This window comes from Scylla paramamosain, chromosome 3, assembly GCF_035594125.1.
Source record: "Scylla paramamosain isolate STU-SP2022 chromosome 3, ASM3559412v1, whole genome shotgun sequence".
In the NCBI taxonomy this organism is placed as follows: Eukaryota; Metazoa; Arthropoda; class Malacostraca; order Decapoda; family Portunidae; genus Scylla; species Scylla paramamosain.
In genome coordinates this window covers 967501-990000 of record NC_087153.1, presented here as the reverse complement: position 1 = coordinate 990000, position 22500 = coordinate 967501, and the positions used below count along the sequence as shown (strand labels likewise).

At 36.4% G+C, this 22500-nt stretch overlaps 1 protein-coding gene across 1 annotated transcript in view; it reads right to left on the bottom strand.

Moving 5' to 3' along the window:
- The window catches only part of LOC135089043 (serine/threonine-protein kinase 10-like), a 146891-nt gene that overhangs the window by 22052 nt on the left and 102339 nt on the right, over positions 1–22500 (bottom strand). Inside the window, 6 exon segments of the mRNA XM_063984234.1 lie at positions 668–817; positions 10136–10363; positions 10933–11194; positions 13548–13765; positions 16171–16594; positions 16734–16866. Coding sequence (XP_063840304.1) covers positions 668–817; positions 10136–10363; positions 10933–11194; positions 13548–13765; positions 16171–16594; positions 16734–16866 — 1415 coding nt within the window.

The following is a 22500-nucleotide window of genomic DNA, read 5'->3' as shown; positions in this document are numbered from 1 at the left end:
CACTAACAATTGTCTTAAACTCCAGCTTGTAGCTTGTCAATGGTTTCAAGATCAGGTGCTTTCCCAACTGTTGGAGGGAAGGTTAATCCTTGATCCCACCAACCTTGTCACTACATCCAATAAATCACTTGCTGTCATATTTAACCTGCTGCTTCTTAATTTACCTTTAAGGGTGGTTGGAAAGACAAATTTTTGCCCTAAATAAAACAGGCAATGTCTGGAAGAAAATATTGGAGCAGATGAGTCTGTGTAAAGTAGTAATTTTTGCATTGGTTAAGAAAGCATGTGCTTCCCAAATTCTAGCTTGTGCCCCCTTTCTGGATGACCAAGAAAGACCCTCCCTACTACAAACAAGCTCAGAAGACATCAGGCTGTCAAGAATCCCTAGATCACTGACAAAGAACTCAAACAAGCTCACCCATATATCTAGAAACTAGGGTGAGTAGCACAAAAATTGCTGCCTTATACAGACTCATAACCACCAATGCTTTCTTCCAGCCAATAGATCTGTTATGTATGGTGAGAATTTGCATCTTTTGCTCTCAAGTTATCTTCTTTCCAAAGTAAATATAGTATCATGAATTCTAAATAAACTTAAATTTTGCAGCAAATCTAAAATAGTAACTAAAATTGAAAGCCAAAACATAACATCGGGAAAATAACTCACTTTTGGTAGAAGATCAATCTCTTGTTTTAAGAGTTTCAGTTCTGTCTTCAGAGACTCTCTAAAAGATTTCAACTCACGCTCTTGCTCAGCCCTTATTTTCTTACTTGCATTCTTCAGTTCCACTTCTTGTAAGCTCTCTGCTTTTTCCACCTGTTTCATGGGAAAAAATAAAGTATATATATATATATATATATATATATATATATATATATATATATATATATATATATATATATATATATATATATATATATATATATATATATATATATATATATATATATATATATATATATATATATATATATATATATATATATATATATATATATATATATATATATATATATATATATATATATATATATATATATATATATATATGAATAATAATCTTTATCCCACAACTTACACATCAGTGCATTTCAACAAACACACACATGCACAGTGTAAGCTTAAGCTTAGATGAAAGACATATGGCCAATGATTTCTGGCACGCTTGTTAAGAGAGAGAGAGAGAGAGAGAGAGAGAGAGAGAGAGAGAGAGAGAGAGAGAGAGAGAGAGAGAGAGAGAGAGAGAGAGAGAGAGAGAGAGAGAGAGAGAGAGAGAGAGAGAGAGAGAGAGAGAAATACAAGGGCCTCATTTTGACAAAATGGTAAAACGTGATCACTTGTGTGTGTGTGTGTGTGTGTGTGTGTGTGTGTGTGTGTGTGTGTGTGTGTGTGTGTGTGTGTGTGTGTGTATTGTATGTGTGTGTGTATTGTGTGTGTGTGTGTGTGTGTGTGTGTGTGTGTGTGTGTGTGTGTGTGTGTGTGTGTGTGTGTGTGTGTGTGTGTATTTACCTAGTTTACCTAGTTGTGGTTTACGGGAGGAGAGTAATCTCATAGTATCCCGTCTCTAAATCTATCCAGTTTGGTCTTAAAAGCATGGACAGTTATGGCATTGATGTCTTCACTGAGTTCATTCCATTTGTTCACACTTCTATAAGGAAAACTATATTTCTTGATGTCTCTTCTACAGTTAACTTTCTTCAGGTTCTTACTGTGTCCCCTTGTACTATGTGTGTGTAAATTTATAAAACATTTTTTGTCCACATTTTCCAAACCATTTATCATTCTATAGATGTTTATTAAATCTCTCTCTCTCTCTCTCTCTCTCTCTCTCTCTCTCTCTCTCTCTCTCTCTCTCTCTCTCTCCCTCCTATTTTCAAGGATAGGAATTTCCAACATTTTTTAATCTCTCTTCGTTGATTGACTTGCTCAACTCTGGAACCATCTTAGTGACTGCTATTTGTATTCTTTCAAATTTTACTATTCCTCTTTGTGTGACGAGACCACACCACTGCTGCATATTAAAATCTTGGTTTTATTATGGAAATCAACTTTTTAATCATCCCTTCATCCAAATTAAACTACATAGACTTTGACAACACAAAGTTTTTTCAAGGAGAGATGGGATATGTTCCATAGAGGGTCCAAGAGAAGTGGGATGAGTTTCTTGAAAATATACAGCGAAGACAAAAAGAGGTTTGCGCCTGAAAAGGTAGACAATAATAGTTGGTAAAAAAGTGTGATTTAATAAAAACTGCAAAGCAGCAAGAAGGATGAAAGAGGATTCATGGAAAAAGTGAAGAAAAAGTAAAAGAATTAACCTATGAAATAATTACAAACAAGCAAGAAATGATTGCATGAAGATCCTGAGAGATGAAGAAAGACAGATTGAAAAAGATATAATAGGTGTAAACACGATCCTAAACTAAGGGTGGATGGAGTGGAAAGAGATGGCAGAAGCGATGAATAAGAGCTCCAAGGAAGTTTTTACAAAGGAAAAGGAATTTATAAGGCCACTTGATGCAAAGAAAATTTGAAAAATTAAGGAATTTCAAGTACAGGATATTATTGAAATCATGATGATTTCATTAATTTTAGATGTGAGATAGGCTGCATGACTGGATGGAGTGTCAGGATGGGTATTAAAATAATGCAGTAACCAGCTCAAATATAAATTACATACCATAATATTTAACTTTATTAATGAAGGAATAGTTCCACAGGATTGGAAAAGGACGAACATTGTGCCCATATTTAAAGGAGGAGACACACAAGATCCACTAAATTACAGACCAGTTTTGCTGAAAAGCATATTAGCAAAATATGTGAAAGGATAGTAAAAAAAAATAACAAGTTTTTGTAAGATACCAGAATCCTTACAAATTGTCAATTTGATTTTAGAAAGGGGAGATCTTGTCTTACCAATTTGTTGTTATTATTACAAAAAAACTGACATAAAGCTGGAAAGAGATGGTTGGGAAGACTGCATTTACCTAGATTTAAGAAAAGCTTCTGATAAGGTGCCACATAAAAGACTTCTAAGGAAAATGGAGAAGATGGATGGTGTAAATGAAAGACTGATTGAGTGCATGGAGGATTTAAAGAAGAACAGAGATGCAAACAGTAATAAGTGAGGTCCCCACAAGGGTCAGTGTTAGCACCAGTAATGTTCGTGGTGTATATAAATGATATGGTGGAGAAAGTATCCAGCTATGTGAGTCTTTTTGCTGACAATGCAAATCTTATGAGAAGAGTGAAGGAAACTGAGGATTGTGAAGAATTGCAGAGATCTAGAAAAGGCGTGGGAGTGGAGCAACTGATGACGATTGGAATTTAACTCTGGCAAGTGTAAAAAGAAGGAGTGTAGTTATAGGATGGGGAATTAAACAATTAACAAGACAACAGAGGAAAAAGATCTGGGAATGACGTTCTCAGAGGAATTATCACTGGAAAAACATATTAATAAGATGACAGATGAAACTCTCAACCTGCTAAGAGATATAAAAGTTGCCTTTGCTTATCAAGATGAAGAAATTATGACAAAAATAATAACATCAATGATATGTCCAAGATTAGAACATGCAGCAGTAATTTGGTCACCACATGGAGAAAAAAAACAAGAAAATTGGGAGGCATACAGAGAGCAGCAACCAAAATGATACAGAATTCCAAGATCTGTCATATGAGAAGAGACTAACAAGGATGTAACTCCCAACCTTGGAAAAGTGATGAGCAAGAGGTGACATGATTGCTCTTTACAGATTACTGAGTTGGATAGGAAAAACCAAATAAGGAAGATCTATTTGTAATGAATGAAAGATAAACAAGGGGACATGGAAGAAAACTAAAAGCAACCATCTACAGAAAGGACATAAAGAAGTTTAGCTTCCCTTATAGAAGCATTGAGACATGGAAGTAACTGGAGGGGGAAGTAGTGTGTGCTACAAATATTCATGACTTTAAGGAAAAGTTGGATGAAAACAATTATCTCCTCTCCTGTACATCACAACTAGGTAAATACAACTAGATAAATACACATGCATACAGAAAATCTGAAGTGTAGACATCCTTTTTTCTTTTTAAGTGAGGACAATAGTGTACTGTATAATACAAGACAAACAACTGTTATTAACAGCTGTGAATATAAGGTGCAATGAGGAGTCTTGATAAATAAATGCAGAACTGATGCCACTTCTTCTTTATGACTTCAGTTAGAAGGGACTTCTTTGCAGCATGATGAGTAGGCACTTTTAAGTCCTTCTGCAGGCAATGCTAGATGATATGTACAGTGATGAGTGCAGAATGTTTTTCTAGAGTCCTATGGCAGTTAGGGCAGGATCTGACATCACTTCTCTCTTCAGAAGCTTGTCAGTGTGAACAGAAGTCTTCCTTATAACCCCAGAGCCAGGATTTCTGGGTGGAATGAAGCCAAGTGGGACAGTGGCGGCAGCTTTCTTGAGGCTATCTTTGTGACTCTCAGGTCTGCAGTTACACATATCACAGACATGCCTTGCTCTAATGGGATGAGGGCATGGGTCTTCTCTTCAATTGTAAGTTTATTTTGAACCATTCTGAGAACTTGGAGCAGAAATATAGGGAACCAAAGTTGGTGGTCAAGTGAAAAAATGGGCAATGAGGAGTAGCATGATGCTTGACCTTTCTTATTGAGCTCACAGAAACCTGTTGCCTTTGTGGATGATGGAGCAAGGTGGGCTGTATTACTCTACATGCTCACAAACTCCATCCATTTTTCCTATGGTGGGGAGACAAATGAAAACTGTGCACCAAATGGCATGTACAGAGTTATGAGGTAACGAGTTATGAATGTTCAGAGATATGAGTAGTCTATTGCAAAATGAAATTGTGCTTTCGATATTGTTCCCTTTGCTAACCAAAAGTTCAAATATGGTGTGTTATATAGTACGCTGCTTCGCCACTACCCACACAGCACAGCAGCATAGCGAGAGACCGCAGGCAGGGCACAGGCCCTGTAGTTTATTTTGAGATGCTAGTTTAAAATTTAAATTAATTTAAAAACTTATACTGCAACGCAGTGAGTCTGGCTTGAGATTCTACAGCATATGGACCTCTGCCAGTCAAACTCTGAGAGGCATAGAGATGGGAGGATTGTAGTGTAGAAAGCCTGCTCCATTACTTTAAGTCCATGAATTGGCAAACATACCTGTCTTATATTTTCAGTCCGCCATCTTACTAAATGATATGAATAAAGGCATGTATAACCTGAGGAGAGTGGAAGAAAAGAAAAAAAATGTGCATGGGAGGGAGAGAGAGAGAGAGAGAGAGAGAGAGAGAGAGAGAGAGAGAGAGAGAGAGAGAGAGAGAGAGAGAGAGAGAGAGAGAGAGAGAGAGAGAGAGAGAGAGAGAGAGAGAGAGAGAGAGAGAGAGAGAGAGAGAGAGAGAGAGAGATGCCAGATAGTGGACAGATGTTTAGAGCAGATGAGAATGAGAAGCTGACTGATATTTCCATAACTAGGAAGATAGTGGAACAGGAGATAGATAGGATAAAAAAGTTCAAGACCAGATGAAATATATCCCAGAGTACTTAAAGGAATGCAAAGAGGTTATTAGTGAGCTGTGTTTCTGTCTTTAGGAAATCATTTGAGTCAGGTGAGGTACCAGTAATGTGGAGGCTGGCCATAGTACCCATCTTTAAAAAGGAGATAAAACTTTAGTGTCTAACTATAGACCTGTCAGCTTAACTTCAGTTGTAGGTAAAATATTAGTCAATAACAGGGAGGAACATTAGGGAACATTTAGACAAACATAACTTGATAAATCAATCACAGCATGGTTTCACAAAGGGGAAGTCTTGCCTGACAAACTTGTTAAGTTTTCACAGTAAAGTGTACGAAGCAGTAGATAATGGTGATAGTTATGATATCTTATATCTGGACTTTAGTAAAGCATTTGACAAGGTACCCCATCAAAGGTTTCTGAGAAAGGTTAGGGCACACAGGATAGATGGGAAGGTGTTAGGCTGGATAAGGTCATGGCTTAGCGACAGGCGACAAAAAGTTGTAATAAACGGCTCGAAATCCGAGTGGGATCATGTAATTAGTGGGGTGCTACTGGGATCAGTATTAGGGCCATTGTTATTTCTAATACATATCGATGACTTGGATAGTGGAATCAGTAGTGATGTTAGTAAATTTGTGGATGACACAAAGATAGGTAGATTAATTAGGTCAGAATCGGATGCCATCAACTTGCAGGCAGATTTAGATAGGATGAATGAATGGACGGATAGATGGCAAATGCAATTTGATATCAATAAATGCAAAGTACTTAGTGTAGGTAGAGGAAACCCACACAGTAGGTACACATTAAACAATGAAACTCTGGTAGGTACAGGGTACGAGAAAGATTTAGGAGTTATAATTAGCTCTGAACTGGTCTAGGAAAACAGTGCACAGAGGCCAGAAACAGGGCAAATAGGGTACTAGGATTAATTTTTAGGAGTGTTAAAAGTAGAAGGCTGGAAGTAATATTAAAGTTATACTTGGCGCTGGTCAGACCTCATCTAGACTACACTGTGCAGTTCTGGTTCCCACATTACAGGAAAGATATGGGTCTATTAGAATCAGTACAGAGGAGAATGACTAAAAGGATACAGGGGATGAGGTGTACTCCTTACGAGGCGAGATTGAAGTTGTTAAATTTACATTCTTTAGAGAGGTAGGTTAAGAGGGGACCTGATAGAAGTCTTTAAGTGGTATAAGGGTTATAACAAGGGGGATGTAAGCAAAATTCTTAGGATCAGCAACCAGGGTAAAACAGGAAATAATGGGTTCAAGCTTGAAAAATTTAGGTTTAGGAAGGAGATAGGAAAAAATTGGTTCTCAAATAGAGTGGTAGATGAGTGGAACGGACTCAGTAATCATGTTGCTAGTGCTAAGACATTAGAAAGCTTTAAGAGAAGATTAGACAGGTTTATGGATGGGGATAATATGGAAATAGGTAGGTATATATATCAAACAGGGACTGCCATGTGTAAGGATGGTTGCTTCTTGCAGCTTCCCTTATTTCTTATGTTGTTATGAGAGAGAGAGAGAGAGAGAGAGAGAGAGAGAGAGAGAGAGAGAGAGAGAGAGAGAGAGAGAGAGAGAGAGAGAGAGAGAGAGAGAGAGAGAGAGAGAGAGAGAGAGAGAGAGAGAGAGAGAGAGAGAGAGAGAGAGAGAGAGAGAGAGAGAGAGAGCCTCATAACTCAGGGACTGACTACACCCACTCCTAAGTCAGTGAGTAGGTAAACAAACCTGTCTTATGCTTTCCAACAGCCATCTTAATTAATTAATTATATAAACAAAGCCATGTATAACCTGGGAGGGAGGGAGGAAGGGAGGGAGGGAGGGGGGAGGGAGAGAGAGAGAGAGAGAGAGAGAGAGAGAGAGAGAGAGAGAGAGAGAGAGAGAGAGAGAGAGAGAGAGAGAGAGAGAGAGAGAGAGAGAGAGAGAGAGAGAGAGAGAGAGAGAGAGAGAGAGAGAGAGCCTCATAACTCAGGGACTTTGGCTACACCCCACTCCTAAGTCAATGAGTAGGTAAACAAACCTGTCTTATGCTTTCCAACAGCCATCTTAATTAATTAATTATATGAATAAAGGCATGCATAAACTGGGAGGGGGAGAGAGAGAGAGAGAGAGAGAGAGAGAGAGAGAGAGAGAGAGAGAGAGAGAGAGAGAGAGAGAGAGAGAGAGAGAGAGAGAGAGAGAGAGAGATGTGTCTCGCTCTAACCCAGGTTGTACGTCTGACATATTTGAGTCTTGCGTTTGGCAGAAGCCTCAAGCCTGTCACTACTCAGTAGTATCACATCACCCATCGGATAAGGTGCTCTCTCTCTCTCTCTCTCTCTCTCTCTCTCTCTCTCTCATGGTTTCACGTATCAATGAAGTAAGCATTATATTGTTTGTGGAACATATGATAGTATTTTTTTGTACCGAAAATTTATGATGACAAGTTATGAGCAAAACAACTTATGAGCAGCCTTCTGGAATGTATCTCGCTCGTAACTCAAACACCCACTGTACAAATCTATTTTGTGGTAAAAAAGAATAAATTTCTTTTGTAGCTACTGTATCACCTTAAAATTGATGAGTCTGAAGGGAAAACAGACATTTGAACACAAAACACCAAAGAATATCCCCTGGTAATGATAACTTACAAGATAAACATGAGCCCAGCAGCATTTAAATAAAAAGAACACACGGTAAAAGAGTCAACTTGACTCAAAATGCAATAACGCAGATGGAGAACAAACACCAACAAAAATACAAACAAGTAGGCAGACAGTTTCTTCACATGAAGGCAAGACAGCAGTGACACCAGGAACTTAACTGGCCCACAAAGTGTATTGAATTACAAAGCTAACTCTAGCCCGTATATTGCTAAAAAAAAAAAAAAAAAAAAAAAAAAAAAAAATATATATATATATATATATATATATATATATATATATATATATATATATATATATATATATATATATATATATATATATATATATATATATATATACATATATATATATACCGTATTTGATGGTCCATAAGATGCATGGGCTCATAAGACACACCCAGTTTTGGCAGACAGATAAATGAGCGGATTTAAGCTCTGAATATGAAGTGAAGGATTTTACCTGACATTTATAGACTCTCAAATGCATTTAGATCATTATTAAATCCCAATATTTTGCATTTAAAAACTTTAATATTTGCTAGTAGCCTACATACCAATCCTGTTGTGAGATGTAAACATGTACCTGGCATATGGTGTTGGCAGTGACTGAGAGACTACAGTGGTAATAAAGTTTGTTCATAAAAATGTTAAAAGATAGGTGCAATTTTAATTGCATGAAAGTGTGTCTTACCTCAAGGAGTAACGGCATCACACTGTAAACTTAAACTGTCACTTAGGCAAATTCTTCCTGACTGATGTCATTCTATGTGAATTACCAGTAAGTGTGATCTATTATATATTGTTACCTTGAAAGAAAGAGTTGTTTTGTTGTGTAGTACCAATCATCACTTTGTTTACAGGTGTGATGTCTGGGGTTTGATTTTAGAGCCACTGTTGCCAAAGACTTACCACCAACCACTGCCTCAATGCTGAACCTTGGCATCATAGGATGCAGGCTCATTTCCTGAGACTTTTTTTTGGAGAAAAGGTTCGTCTTATGAGCCATCAAATACAGTATATCCGTCACCAGCTTTCTGGTGATGTCTGCTCATTATAGCTCAACCCTGCCTACTGGCCTGACAGCTGAGGAGGGAACTCTCTCATGCTGGGCTGACATGATAGGAGGAAAGAGTAGAGGGAGATGGCAGAAAGGAGTATCCATGTGCCACACTCACAGGCAGAGCTTCTCATTTTATCAAAAGCAGATTATCTTTAATAAATAATTTTATGGAAATGTACAGGAGCTGGCTGAAATTTTCTTTTACACTAAACTTCAGTTTCTCTTCTTACACAGGCCTTGAGTTCAAGGTGCTAGTACAAATAAAAAGAGGAGAAATTAAAAGAACAAACTTACTCTGACATAACAAAAGTTATAGTATCCAGCTCCACATCCAGCAGTGGCTATGATTCACTTAACCCCATGCAATTCTCATTGCTCCCTCTTTCTCTCTTCTCTCCCACTTCCTCCTTCCTCTCTCCTTTCCTATCTTTCCCTCTTCATTTTCTCTATAAAGTTACTGTACATAACAATACCATTACCTTTTAAGAAACATGTTACTAGTTGTGGTGACATCAAAAATTACAATAGTGCAAAACTGCTGTGGATACAGACTTGCTTATTATGCAATGAATAAATACATTTATAATTTATTATCATAATTATATATGTATAACTAGATTTGTAGTTTATAATATTTGATTGCTAATCATTCTAAGGAAATTTGGGAAACACTTTTGTATGAAGGTGTTTGGAGCTCATTTACAGTACCACTAAGCCTACTGAAGAACTGAAACTACTGCCTGTCAATAGCCCAAATCTACCCAAACCTGACTTGCATCTACAGTTCAGGGTGCCTTTCTGAGAATTTTTTGGGAAAAAGTGTACTTCATATGCCCAAAAAGTATAGACATTAAGACAATTACACATATTACTACAAACATTCTTACTTGTTGCTTCTGCTGCCGATTTAAAGCTTCAATATCTGCATCGTAAGTTCGTAGGAGCTGCTGCTTTTCCATCTCAAATTCCTTGTCCTGTTCAGCTTTGGCTAAGTTTGCCTCAACAGCTAACTTCTGGAACTGTTTCTGTTCAATTTTTTGAAGAATCTTAAGTTCCCTTAATTCTTGCTTTCGAGCAAAGTGTCCTGTGGCAGTTCCTTCATCTTCATAAAATACCTGTCGAGAGCAAAAAAACATTTTTGGATAGTAACAATAATGACAATTGTCTATCAATATACCAGGTCCCCTTGGGGGGGGGGCAAATTTCCTAAGATACAGAGTGAAAGATGTGGAGTGAAAATTTTGTTTTTTTCTGTAAATTTGAATTGAAAAACTAAAGCCAAAAGAAATTACTTTTTTTTTTCCAAAGAAATGCTGTTTACATGGAATAACTTTTAATTCTATTATATCTTTGTGGCATTATAAACAGGAAATATTTTTAAAAAGTTTACAGTGCATTTTTTTATGGTAAAATGTAGAGCATTAAAAATTTTCAGATATTTCCTAGTCAATCCCTTACCATGGTAGAAGTGTTTAAGTCTAAAAATGACACACACACACAAACACACACACACACACACACACACACACACACACACACACACACACACACACACACATATATATATATATATATATATATATATATATATATATATATATATATATATATATATATATATATATATATATATATATATATATATATATATATAACAAATTAACAAAAAAAAAAAAAAAATTACCTGTCTTGTTGTCACAACTACACCATCAACAACAAATTTCCTGGTGCGCTTTCTGGTCTTCTTGCGCAGAGCAACCAAATCAATTTCTGCTTTCGTTCTTGTGTTTCTGTTTTCTTTGTTTTTGTCTATGGAAGAAGGAATGTCGGAGGAGTTACTTCTCTGGGACCTTCTCAGGACTACTTCATCAAGACTTTCATCATCCTTTTCTCTGAGTCTATTCTCCTTTTCTGAACTAGTTGTGCTTTCAGTATCCCAGTCAGATCTGAAGAAAAATTGTGTTCAGTAAAAAGAAGAAAAAATAAATAAATAAAATAAATAAATAAAATAAATAAATAAATAAATAAATAAATAAATAAATAAATAATAAAATAGAATAAAATAAAATAAAATAAAATAAAATAAAATAAATAAATAAATAGATAACAAAAATAATGCTATACATATATCTATAAATATGTACACTTTGCAGCTGCATAAAGGCATTAACAAAGTAGTAGTTAGAACTAACAAGTTTAGTAAATGTTTGCTGTGCTTCAATCCACAAATACCTAGACTGTGAAGCTTATGAGTCAGGTAGTTATTCTGTCACATTGTTTTTTGTTAATGCTTGCCTGCCTGTCCCCTTTTGGTTATTGTTTTGTTTTTAAAATTGTCCATAGTGTGATATTTTATGACTTTTCTGTCTTTGTACTTATTTTTATCAAAATTTTTTGCCTGATGATGCTTTCTGTGAAGGTGACGCATTGCAATAAATGAAGAAGGAAGTCAGTTGTAGCCCTCCTTACTATATATATATATATATATATATATATATATATATATATATATATATATATATATATATATATATATATATATATAATAAATGCAACAGTTAACCGGTATTTTCTATCTTTTATTTCTTTTCTGGTAAACTCTGGAACTCCTTTCCCACTTCTGCATTTACTCCTTCCTTTGACTTGAACTCTTAAAAATTGGGTTTCAAGCCCATTATCCTTCAACTTTGAATAATCCATATGATTATTCTCATTTGAAGCTTGGATATCAGTGGGTCTTTTTATATTATTATTATTTTTATTTTACTTCCTTTACTGCCTTAGGGCAGTTCCTCTTACCAAAAAAAAAAAAAAAAAAAAAAAAGAAAAAGCCAGACAATGACCAATAACACAGTCACACCATAACTAGTTACAAAACAACCCATATCACATTCAGTCACACCACACCCAGCCACACCACAACTAACATAACACATATGGATTATCCAAAGTTGAAGGATAATGGGCTTGAAACCCAATTTTTAAGAGTTCAAGTCAAAGGAAGGAGTAAATGCAGAAGTGGGAAAGGAGTTCCAGAGTTTACCAGAAAAGAAATAAAAGATAGAAAATACTGGTTAACTGTTGCATTTGAGATGAAAAGAAAAAGAATGAGAAAAAACAGAAAATCTTATGCAGCAAGGCTGCAGGAGGAGGGGAGCCATACAGATGGCATGATAAGAAGAGCAGTTAGCATGAAAATAGTGATAGATGATAATAAGAAATACAACACAGCAGTGAAGAAAGAGAGGTTGAAGACAGTCAGTCAGAGGAGAGATGATAATTTGAAATGCTTTTGATTCCACTCTTCCTTCAAGACACTTAAGTTTCAAGACACTTATCCTTTAATTTTTGACTACCACTTTGGATCCTATTCAGGGATTGGCATCTCAGTGGGCCTTTTTTTTTATATTGGATTTTTGTTGCCCTTGGCTGGTGTTCCTCCTCCTGGTGTCCCTTCTACATTAAAAAAAAAGAAAAAAAAATCCAGAAGAAATGTGTTTGGAACCCCACCATAAATACAAGAGTATGTGAAGTGTACCCCATACATGGACAGGTAAGGTCCATATACAGAGTTAGTAGCAGGGGAAATAAGAAAAAACTATCAGAGACAATTCAGAACATCCAACTTTATGGAAGCTGTTTTAAACAGATGAGATGTGAAATTTCCAGTTAAGAAGTAAAGGACAGGCTGAGGATGTTCTGTGTATAAGAAGGGGACAGCTGAGTCTTGTTAAAGAAGAGGGGATAGCAATCTGGAAGACTGTGATAGATGGAAGAATTAGATTTTAGAGGCAATGAACAATACTAAGTTTGCTCTGTTCCAATCAGGAATTTTGAAAGATCTGGAGTCAGACATTCTGTAACTTCCCTGTGCAAGTTGTTCCATTCAATATTCAGCATACTTTCTGCAGTTACTGTGTGTGTGTGTGTGTGTGTGTGTGTGTGTGTGTGTGTGTGTGTGTGTGTGTGTGTCTATATATATATATATATATATATATATATATATATATATATATATATATATATATATATATATATATATATATATATATATATATATATATATATATATAAACACCCAAACAAACAGTCCTAATTTTTAAAAGCACATGTAAGTAATCTTTTATTAGGAAAACATTTAAAAAATAATAATAATGCTAATCATAATAAAAACTTTCCATGAAAGAACAAAGAAAGAATGGCCAATCTTTTCCTTCTATCTTCAAGCTGCACGTTTTCAATGTCTGAAAATTCCATCTCATATGATTAAGGAAAACAAGATAAAGGGGGAAAACTTACTTTTCTGATGTCCTCTGAGAATCTTTCCCAATACCGTTAGGGAGAATCTTTGTTTCTGGGGAGCAGGGAACTGGGGTGTTCTGCTGAGAGTGGTCAATATGTTGTGTTGGTGATGATACTGCTGAGCCTATTGAAACACCTGATTCAACAGAAACTGCACTGTCGATTGTTAGCTCTCTTACAAGTGCAGGCTTGTTGCAAGAGCTGCCCTTTGCTTTCTGAAAATCAAGATTAGTAAAGTTTTAAATGCCTTAGGGATATGTAAACAAAAAAGGAAAGGAAAATCAGTCAAAAATTTTCTACTAAGAAACAATATATATAATTAAAAGGTCAAATATGAGCATGCAACAGAATCACAATCCTGGCACATGATTCTTACTGTAATCACAAGGTTCATGAATTATGAGCACCATAATTTACAGCATAACTGTGCAAAAATTTATAACAGAACTTATTTTACTTTCAATAAAAAAAAAAAATAATAAATAAATAAATAAATAAATAAATAAAAAAATTAATAAAATAAAATTAAATTAAATGAAATTAAATGATATCAAATCAGGAAATAGCATTTGTGCAGCTGGGAAGGTAGAAAACTAACTGATACAGGAGGGAATTTATGAATAAATTAATTAAAAAATACTTGATATCAGGCTTGTGTGCATCATACTGTAGACACTTAAGACTTTTTGTCATAAGTGTCCACTATATTATCAGAACTCACTAATGCATTGCCCCTTTCCTCCACATTCATTCATGGGTGCATCTGGTCCATTTTAACCCACAATGGAAATTAACCTACTATTACAACACCAATTTCAGCCTTTTTGCAAAGTTGTTGCAACTGGACTAGCTCCCCCCAAGTCACCTCCTACGTGACTGGATGCAGGGCTTAATATAGGTTACATGGTCCACTTTTGACTCATGCACCCTTGTTACCAAAAGTCATAACACTAGGTTACACAAATGAGGTCACCATTCTGTTTTGCCCACCCACAGATAAGGGAAATACAACAGCAATTAACTCCCACAGCTGAGAAAGGACCAACAATCATATCTGGAGAAAGACAATCATGATGATAGATCACAACATATATGGTCAAGCTATAATACCCCATGGGAAAACCACCACCACAGCAGACCACCCACTTCCTGCAAGGTATTATAACACTCTTTCTGCCTAGTAAGACAATATCCATCCCCCTTGAAAGGGAGAGATAAATTACCACAAGGCAAATCAAAAGAATCTTCTGCATTAAAAAATGGTGTTGGGGGACACCCACCTGATCGCAGTAACATTTAGCACCACAACAAATACAGACGAGTGCCTACACACGAATAGAAGGATAATTCACCTCTTAATATACATGAACTCGGCCCGCACACACACGCAGCTGAGGAGTCACGTCCCTGGATATGGAATGCGTTATAATTAATTACACTCCCTGGCAGACTACTATGGAGGCTCCTATGCTACTCAGATAGGCTGAGGTGTATGGTCGGTAATTACTCACTTATCTCCTTACAACAACTGACCCATCTAGCTTCAATCCCTTCCCAGTCTCCACCAAACAACCCTGCCTGCCTTAGTACATCCATCTCTTGTAAGCTCTGGATAGTGACTGAACATGGGAATGCATGCCAAATGCTCTGCCCCTCTGCTACTAAAGGGGGAGGGGATGACATATATACATACACACGCCAGCCCTGCCCAGCGTTTCTCTCTCAGCACTGTCTATTATGAATAAAACACTTTTCTCCTGAGAAATCTAGTGACTAAATTAAGGGGACTGGATAAATACTGACTATGCCATCATCAAGGGCAACTCTTCTACTATAAACCAGGCGAGACTCAATCAAAAAGGACAACTAGAAATAAGGTAAATAATTTCTGTTCTGTTCTTTCTTCTCACTATTTCTGGTTGTCTGTTCTTTCTCACTGCACATATTATATATATATATATATATATATATATATATATATATATATATATATATATATATATATATATATATATATATATATGATAAAGCTCTGAGATACAGTAAAAGTGAACAGGGAAAACATCCAGTTTTCTTTTCTTCACTTTATTTCTTGTAATGTTTGACCTTCACAGAAGGCATCTTCAGACTAAAATACATAAATACATTTTAGCATATCACTAAAATGATACATTTTGAATATAGGAGCAAAGACACTAACCAATAAGGGGCACAATTTCTTTATTTTTATTATTGTGCCTCTTATGGTTTAGTACCTTTGCTCCCATTTTTTTAAATGTATTTTTTTAGTGATGTACTAAATGTATTTATGTATTTTAGCCTGAAGATGCCCTTTGTAAAGGGGAAACATTGCACAAAATAAAGTTAAGAAAAGAAAATCTGGATGTTCTCTCTCTCTCTCTGTGTGTGTGTGTGTGTGTGTGTGTGTGTGTGTGTGTGTGTGTGTGTGTGTGTGTGTGTGTGTGTGTGTGTGTGTGTGTGTGTGTGTGTGTGTGTGTGTATATATATATATATATATATATATATATATATATATATATATATATATATATATATATATATATATATATATATATATATATATATATATATAATTTGCAAAACAAAATTACTTTTTTACCTTAGAATCCTGCTCTGAATTACTGAATACATCATCATCATCCACATCTGTTGCACCAACAGTTGTACCCTCAATGTGAAGGGACACAGCAGGTCTATTTTCTTCCTCTGCTGAACTCATAGAATGTCCAGTTGAGGTAGTTCCTCCACTGAGATTTGATATGTTGGAGATATTGGATGAAGTCTCTAGATGTCCCTGTTGATCTGTCTCAGTGTGAACAGAAGATTTCTTAACAGGACTCTTCTGATCAAGTGCAAGTGTTGACAGTGTTTCAGTAGATAATACAGTTTCTTTGTTACTAGCACTTGGGTCATCTAGATTATCCACTGACACTACAGATATATGAGTGGTGTCATTTCCAGATGACATAGGATGAATAACGTCACTTTTCTGATGTTCCTCAACTGTGACCTCATATCGAGACCTACAAAAAGTAGTTTGATCAATACAGAAAAATGTAAAATTTTCAAGTACATCATATGTCATTATTCTGTTATACATTATCTCATACATCACCAAAGTATTTTACTTCAAACATTTTCTCTCATTTTTATCAATCTTACTCAGAAGAATGAGATTCAGACTGCTGGCCCTGATGAAGTATAGAAGAATTGCAGATCACAACTTCACTTTCATCTAACTTATGGCCATCAGTGGGAGGAACCTGAACTTCCATGATGACCTCAGGATTAATGTCTGGAAAACAAATAATGATGGATAAGGCACTATATGGCAGCTGGAATGTATATACATATTACTGCAATATGAGAATAAACTAATAAGACCTTAATGTCTATTGAAATATGAATTATATAAGTACAGCCAAATCGCCACTAACAAACCATATGCTAAAGCAAATCACATCTAATACCTGGGTTAATCTGCCTTCAAATCATACTGCAATGCAAGAAACTCAAAACCCTAACAAAGGGATGGACCATGAGCCACAGGTAAATTCATAACACAAGGCAGCGTAACTCTAATGCTGGAGGAAGGGAGAGGGGGGCTGCGCTCATCCCCACAACCCACAATGATAAAAGTGAGCAAGACATTGCCACTGCCATCAACTCTGCCACCCAAACTGATGTTAACACAGCAATTAACCAATGGGGAGGAAGAGAACCACCACCACCCAATGAGGTGCTGGTCCCTGAACAAGAAAAATTGGTTGTCAACAATTAAAGGATGAATGTCTTGAAACCATTGGAATGTGGAAATACAGGAGGAAAGGGGTTCCAGAGCTTACCATTGGGCCTTTTTTTTATTGGACCTTGTTGCCCTTGGCTGGTGTCCCTCCTATATATATATATATATATATATATATATATATATATATATATATATATATATATATATATATATATATATATATATATATATATAAAATAAAAGAAAAAAAAATCTCCAAGTCAGTCAGGAATATGAGTAGGGTGTTGCACCAGTTGCTCTAGGTCATGGAGAATAGCAAAGTCAAAAGGTTAGTTCACCAAGTTGGTCAGGTCAGTGAAGGGAGAGGAAAGCCAAAAAAGGGAAGTCAGAATGTGGTCACTTTGGAAGTTAAGTAGTCAAAGAATTTTTTATAGTCAGAGGAGTTAGATGAGAGGTACACGGCATAGATAAATTTTGTTTGAAAGTGACTTTATAGTTATAGCCAGAGCGTGGAAAATTAGGAAGATTCAAGAGCATGGGCACGAGAGCAGAGCGTGGAAAATTAGGAAGATTCGAGAGCATGGGCACGAGAGCAGGTTAAGTCATTGTGCACATTTTCTTCCATGCTTCACCTGTTTCTTTTGTCTTATACATCTACCACTGAATTATTCTTGTTTTCTTTTCTCTTTTAGTTCATAAACCGAGACATATAATGCCAGCAAAAAAATCTTTACATTAAGAATACAAGGACATTGAAACAAAATCTTATATTTCCTGATTTTTATAGTATTTCCTTCCATTTAATACTTTGTCAACTTTATTAAGGGCAATAAGTGATTTATTCACCACCAAGGCTGGTGAAGTAGGTGGCATCCATACTCATCCACAGCTTCTTTGGTGCATCCTGCAGGTCTTTCATATTGTTGGGTCTTGCCTCTTGAACTTGGTTCTTCAAGACATTCAAGGCATTTTCTATAAGATTAATATTTAGGGAATTACCTGGCCACTCTAAACCATTGATATTATGATCCTTGAGAAACTTTTGCACCATCTTGAACTTGAAAGCACCATTATGCATATGCATAAAAAAAACTCACACTCATGAATGTCCCAAAATATCAGCATATGGTCTTCCAAAACATTGATATAATTGCTTCTTTTCATTGTTACATTCTTGAGAAGGAAGGCCAGTCCTCCCCTGCCCCTGTTTCCACTGAAAGCACCCCCAAATCATCACACTATCAGGGTGCTTCACCGTCTTAACCATAAATTTTGGGTCATACTGTGACACAGTACTCAAGATGACACATAGTCTTTGAGTCTTCCCTGACCAGCCTGAAAGTGCTCTCATCACTATACATAACTTTCTTCCAATCTTCCGATGTCCAATCCTGATATTTCTTACAGAAACTAAGCCTTTTCTTCTTCATTGTTTCTGTAAGCATGGTCTTATTAGTACCACAGCAACTTGGTAGACCCAGGTCCTTCTGCCAGCAATGATGAATTATCCTGATAGCAATGTTCTGGAGGAGTTCAGGGTGCTTCTTCTTGAATGCAGTGGCAGTTATCTGACATCACTTCACATTTCTGAATCTTATCAGTCCTTGGTGAGATCTTATGAGCACCAGAGTCTTTCCTCTGTGGTACCACCCCAGATGACAATGATGCCACTTCCCGCTTCAGTGGTAAATTGCCTCTTGACACCCCCATAGAATTCTGGCAACAGAAATAACTGACCCTCCTTTCAAAAGAGTCAAGGCACAAGCTTTTTCTTCCATTGTTAGCTTCTTCTGACCTATTGTGTTCAAAGAGAGCTAAGCTATAGGGCCTCAGAATTGACAATTGAATGAAAAAATGGGTCAGGTGGAGCAAAACATACATAGACATCTCTGTAAGAGCACACAAAGTTCACTGTAGGTAGCTGAGCTGGTGAACAGAAGCTAGAGGCACAAAGAAGCTGCTATGTCATCAGCAGCTCTGCCCACTAATATAAGGCAGGAAAATCAAGTGAAATCTATATATACAAGGAATGTTGATAGACACAGTTGGAAGAGTCTGACTAGGCAAGGTGCAAGCACAGAGGCAAAATTTTGGAGAACAACAGGAGGGACCCCATCAGGTCCATAAGCCTACTGAGAGTTTAGGCCAGTGAAGGCATGGAACCACTGTGAAGGATCTTAATGGGTGGGGGAGAGGAGGAACAAGCCCTGAATCATCCAAGGTGGAGTTTTTAGCAATTTAAGTGAAGAATTCAGCTTTAAAAATAGATGAGATAGTAGTAGTGGTGCCATCAGTTTGAAATAAAGGAGGGAAAGATAAAGAAGTAAAGTTATTAGAGATCTTTTTAGGTGCCAGAAATCACTAGGAGTTGGATTTTGAAAGATTTTCACATTTTCTATTAATGAAGGCGTGCTTGATTAATTGGAACAGACTTGCCATGATTCCGGGCAGAAATATAAAGTGCATGAGATTTTGCTTGCTTATTACTTTATGGTCTTTTTGTGGTTAGTTTCGTTTCTGTGAGGCAGAATACTATAGGTTTTTGTTCATTTATATAACCCATCAATTCCAGCTTCCTTGCTATTATTTCATCTATATTGGTATACATGACTCTTATTGGTGTTTCTTGTTTATCAGATCACAATGTTACATTTCCCTTTGGTCTCTCTTGGTTATACACCATTTCCTCACCCTCTTGTCCAAAACTCTCTAGAAAAAAATTAGTTTTATTTTCTTTAGTTCTAGCCTCATTTCTTTGTCTTGGAATTTCTTTTCTTTTCCTTCTTATTTAGGGATTTTCCTTATATATACTTTATATTCCTCCACATCTTTTAGCCTAGCCACTCTTGCTGGTGTTTCTTCTGTTTTAGTTTGGGTTTGTAACTTTACTTTTATTGAACAAGTTTTTTCTTCACTGTATGGCCATAATATGATTACTTCTACTTCATCTTAAAAAATTGTATATTCATTATCATTTAACTTACTTAAGACTTTCTTAACAGTTCTTAGCTCTTCTTTTTCTCTCTTTGTTCTTAGAATTTTTTTTCCTTCAACCCCAAAATTATCACACTTTTGTGGGTGTGTGTGTGTGTGTGTGTATGTGTATGTGTGTGTTTACCTTGCTGTGACATATAAATGGCTATGCTCATACTATCCTGCCTCCATATCTACTAGTATCCAATTTTTTTTTCTTTAGATCATGATCACTTCTTGCATGGACCAGTTTTTCATCCAGATTATTCTAGGCTTCTATGACTCTGCAAAGAAAGTTCCCTTCAGCTTTCTTTTTGTGTCCTCTTGTGCCCATTTTATCTTACACCACAGGTTCCCTCTATCTAGTTGTTCCACTTTTCATCATTCTTAATAATGTTATCAAGTTTCCTCTATCTCCTCTCATTTCTAAGGTTAGGAGCTGCAGCCTATACAAACTCTCTTTAAATGAAGGGCCTCTCAAAATAAGTACTTTTTATAGACTTTTTTCTCATGATGTCACCACACTTTTGCTGCAGATTCAAGTCTCGCACATCACCACAACAATTATCTACCTCATTATCTCTTCACCTAATAAGTAAATACCATTCTTGTATTGAGAAATTTGTTTACCCTCGTCATCTCTTCACCTAATAAGTAAATACCATTCCTATATTTCTTACAAGCTTAAGAAATTTGTTTACATGTTTTTGTTATGCCTGGTTACAGCCTCTCTCAAAGCTGCCACTGATTTGGGTCAGCTCATCCCTAGGCTACCTCCTATATAGACTAGTCAGGGGACAAATACAACGAAATCAGGCACCTATTGGCCATCAACCTCTGTCAAGCCTCTCAGGTCGCCACTCTGTTTGACTCACCCACAAAGAAGGGAGTATAACAAATGCCAACTTAATCCCCCAAGCTGGAAAGAACTAATGAGCCACAGGCTAGGGAACATAGATACTATAGACAACATTGCCCCTCCTCCCAAGGCATCACACAGTAAAACCCACCTGTAGGTATAAAACTCAATATGTCCTCCCTATATATACTTTAACATGCCTCCCTCTACACCACGTGTTCATTCTCTCTGATATCCAGTCTGCTATTGATGTGTGGGACACAAGGATGTGGTCTTGCTTCCATGCTCCCCAGCCAACAGTGGCTGACTCATGTGATGGGGGGAGGGGGCATGGAGGAAATGAGGAAAAGACAGAGAGGGGAGGAGGGAAAAGCAGCTCAACCACTTCGCTGGTACATCAGGTGAACGCAGTCTGTACTGGTTTGAAAAAAACTGTCTAATTTTAATTGCTTACCACTTTGAAATTGTTCTTTAATTATGGCTTCTCAAAGAATTCTGAAATTTCCATAATGAACACTGATATCTCTATTCTTGGTGTGTTCCACAAATTGTAATAGTGTCCATACAGCTATTCACCTCCAATTGTTTTGGCAATGTCATCAGCATCTTGTCTTCCTCATCACTGGGTACCAACCATGGTTACCATGGATACCATGGGATGGTATAGTTATAGAAAATTATGCTAATTCAAACACAACACATAAAAAGGGCAAAAACCATGGAGCAATGAGCTATATGTGTTGTTACACTGATGTAAATAAAGTGACTGCCTGCAAACAAGTGGTCAGTTCTCAAAGCAGCAGCACGTGTCCATTGTCGCCACAACTCTATCTGTAGCACGTGGGACTTTCAAACTGAGTCGGCTGCTCCAGATTTTGTCAGCTGCTTCCAAAATCTGTTAAAGTGAGGTCCACAGTATCAAGGTATGAGTGTACTTAATCCATTTATTCTTCACACCACATAATAAGTGAACTACTCTTAGTAATGCTAGTCTATAACTTAGTGGACCTTCTTTATCACCTTTATGTATTGGGATAATATATATTCTGCAATCTTGAAATTTGCCATCACACATAGAGGTTACAGTAAAGCATTTCCTCTGTGAGCTATTTACTGCATTCCTTAAATACTTAGCCCAATATTTCATCTGTGCCAGGTGTTTTTCTCACATCACTTATTTGTATTTCAGTCAGCACCTTTTTTTACTTTTATTTTATACCATTAGGTTTTACAAAACTCATTCTCTCGTCAAAAGATTTTGTTAATTTTCATTAATCTTGTTATATAGTCTTTAGGCCCTCATAAATTATTTTTAGCTTTGATTTATTAAAATCCTTTGTTTTTCCATA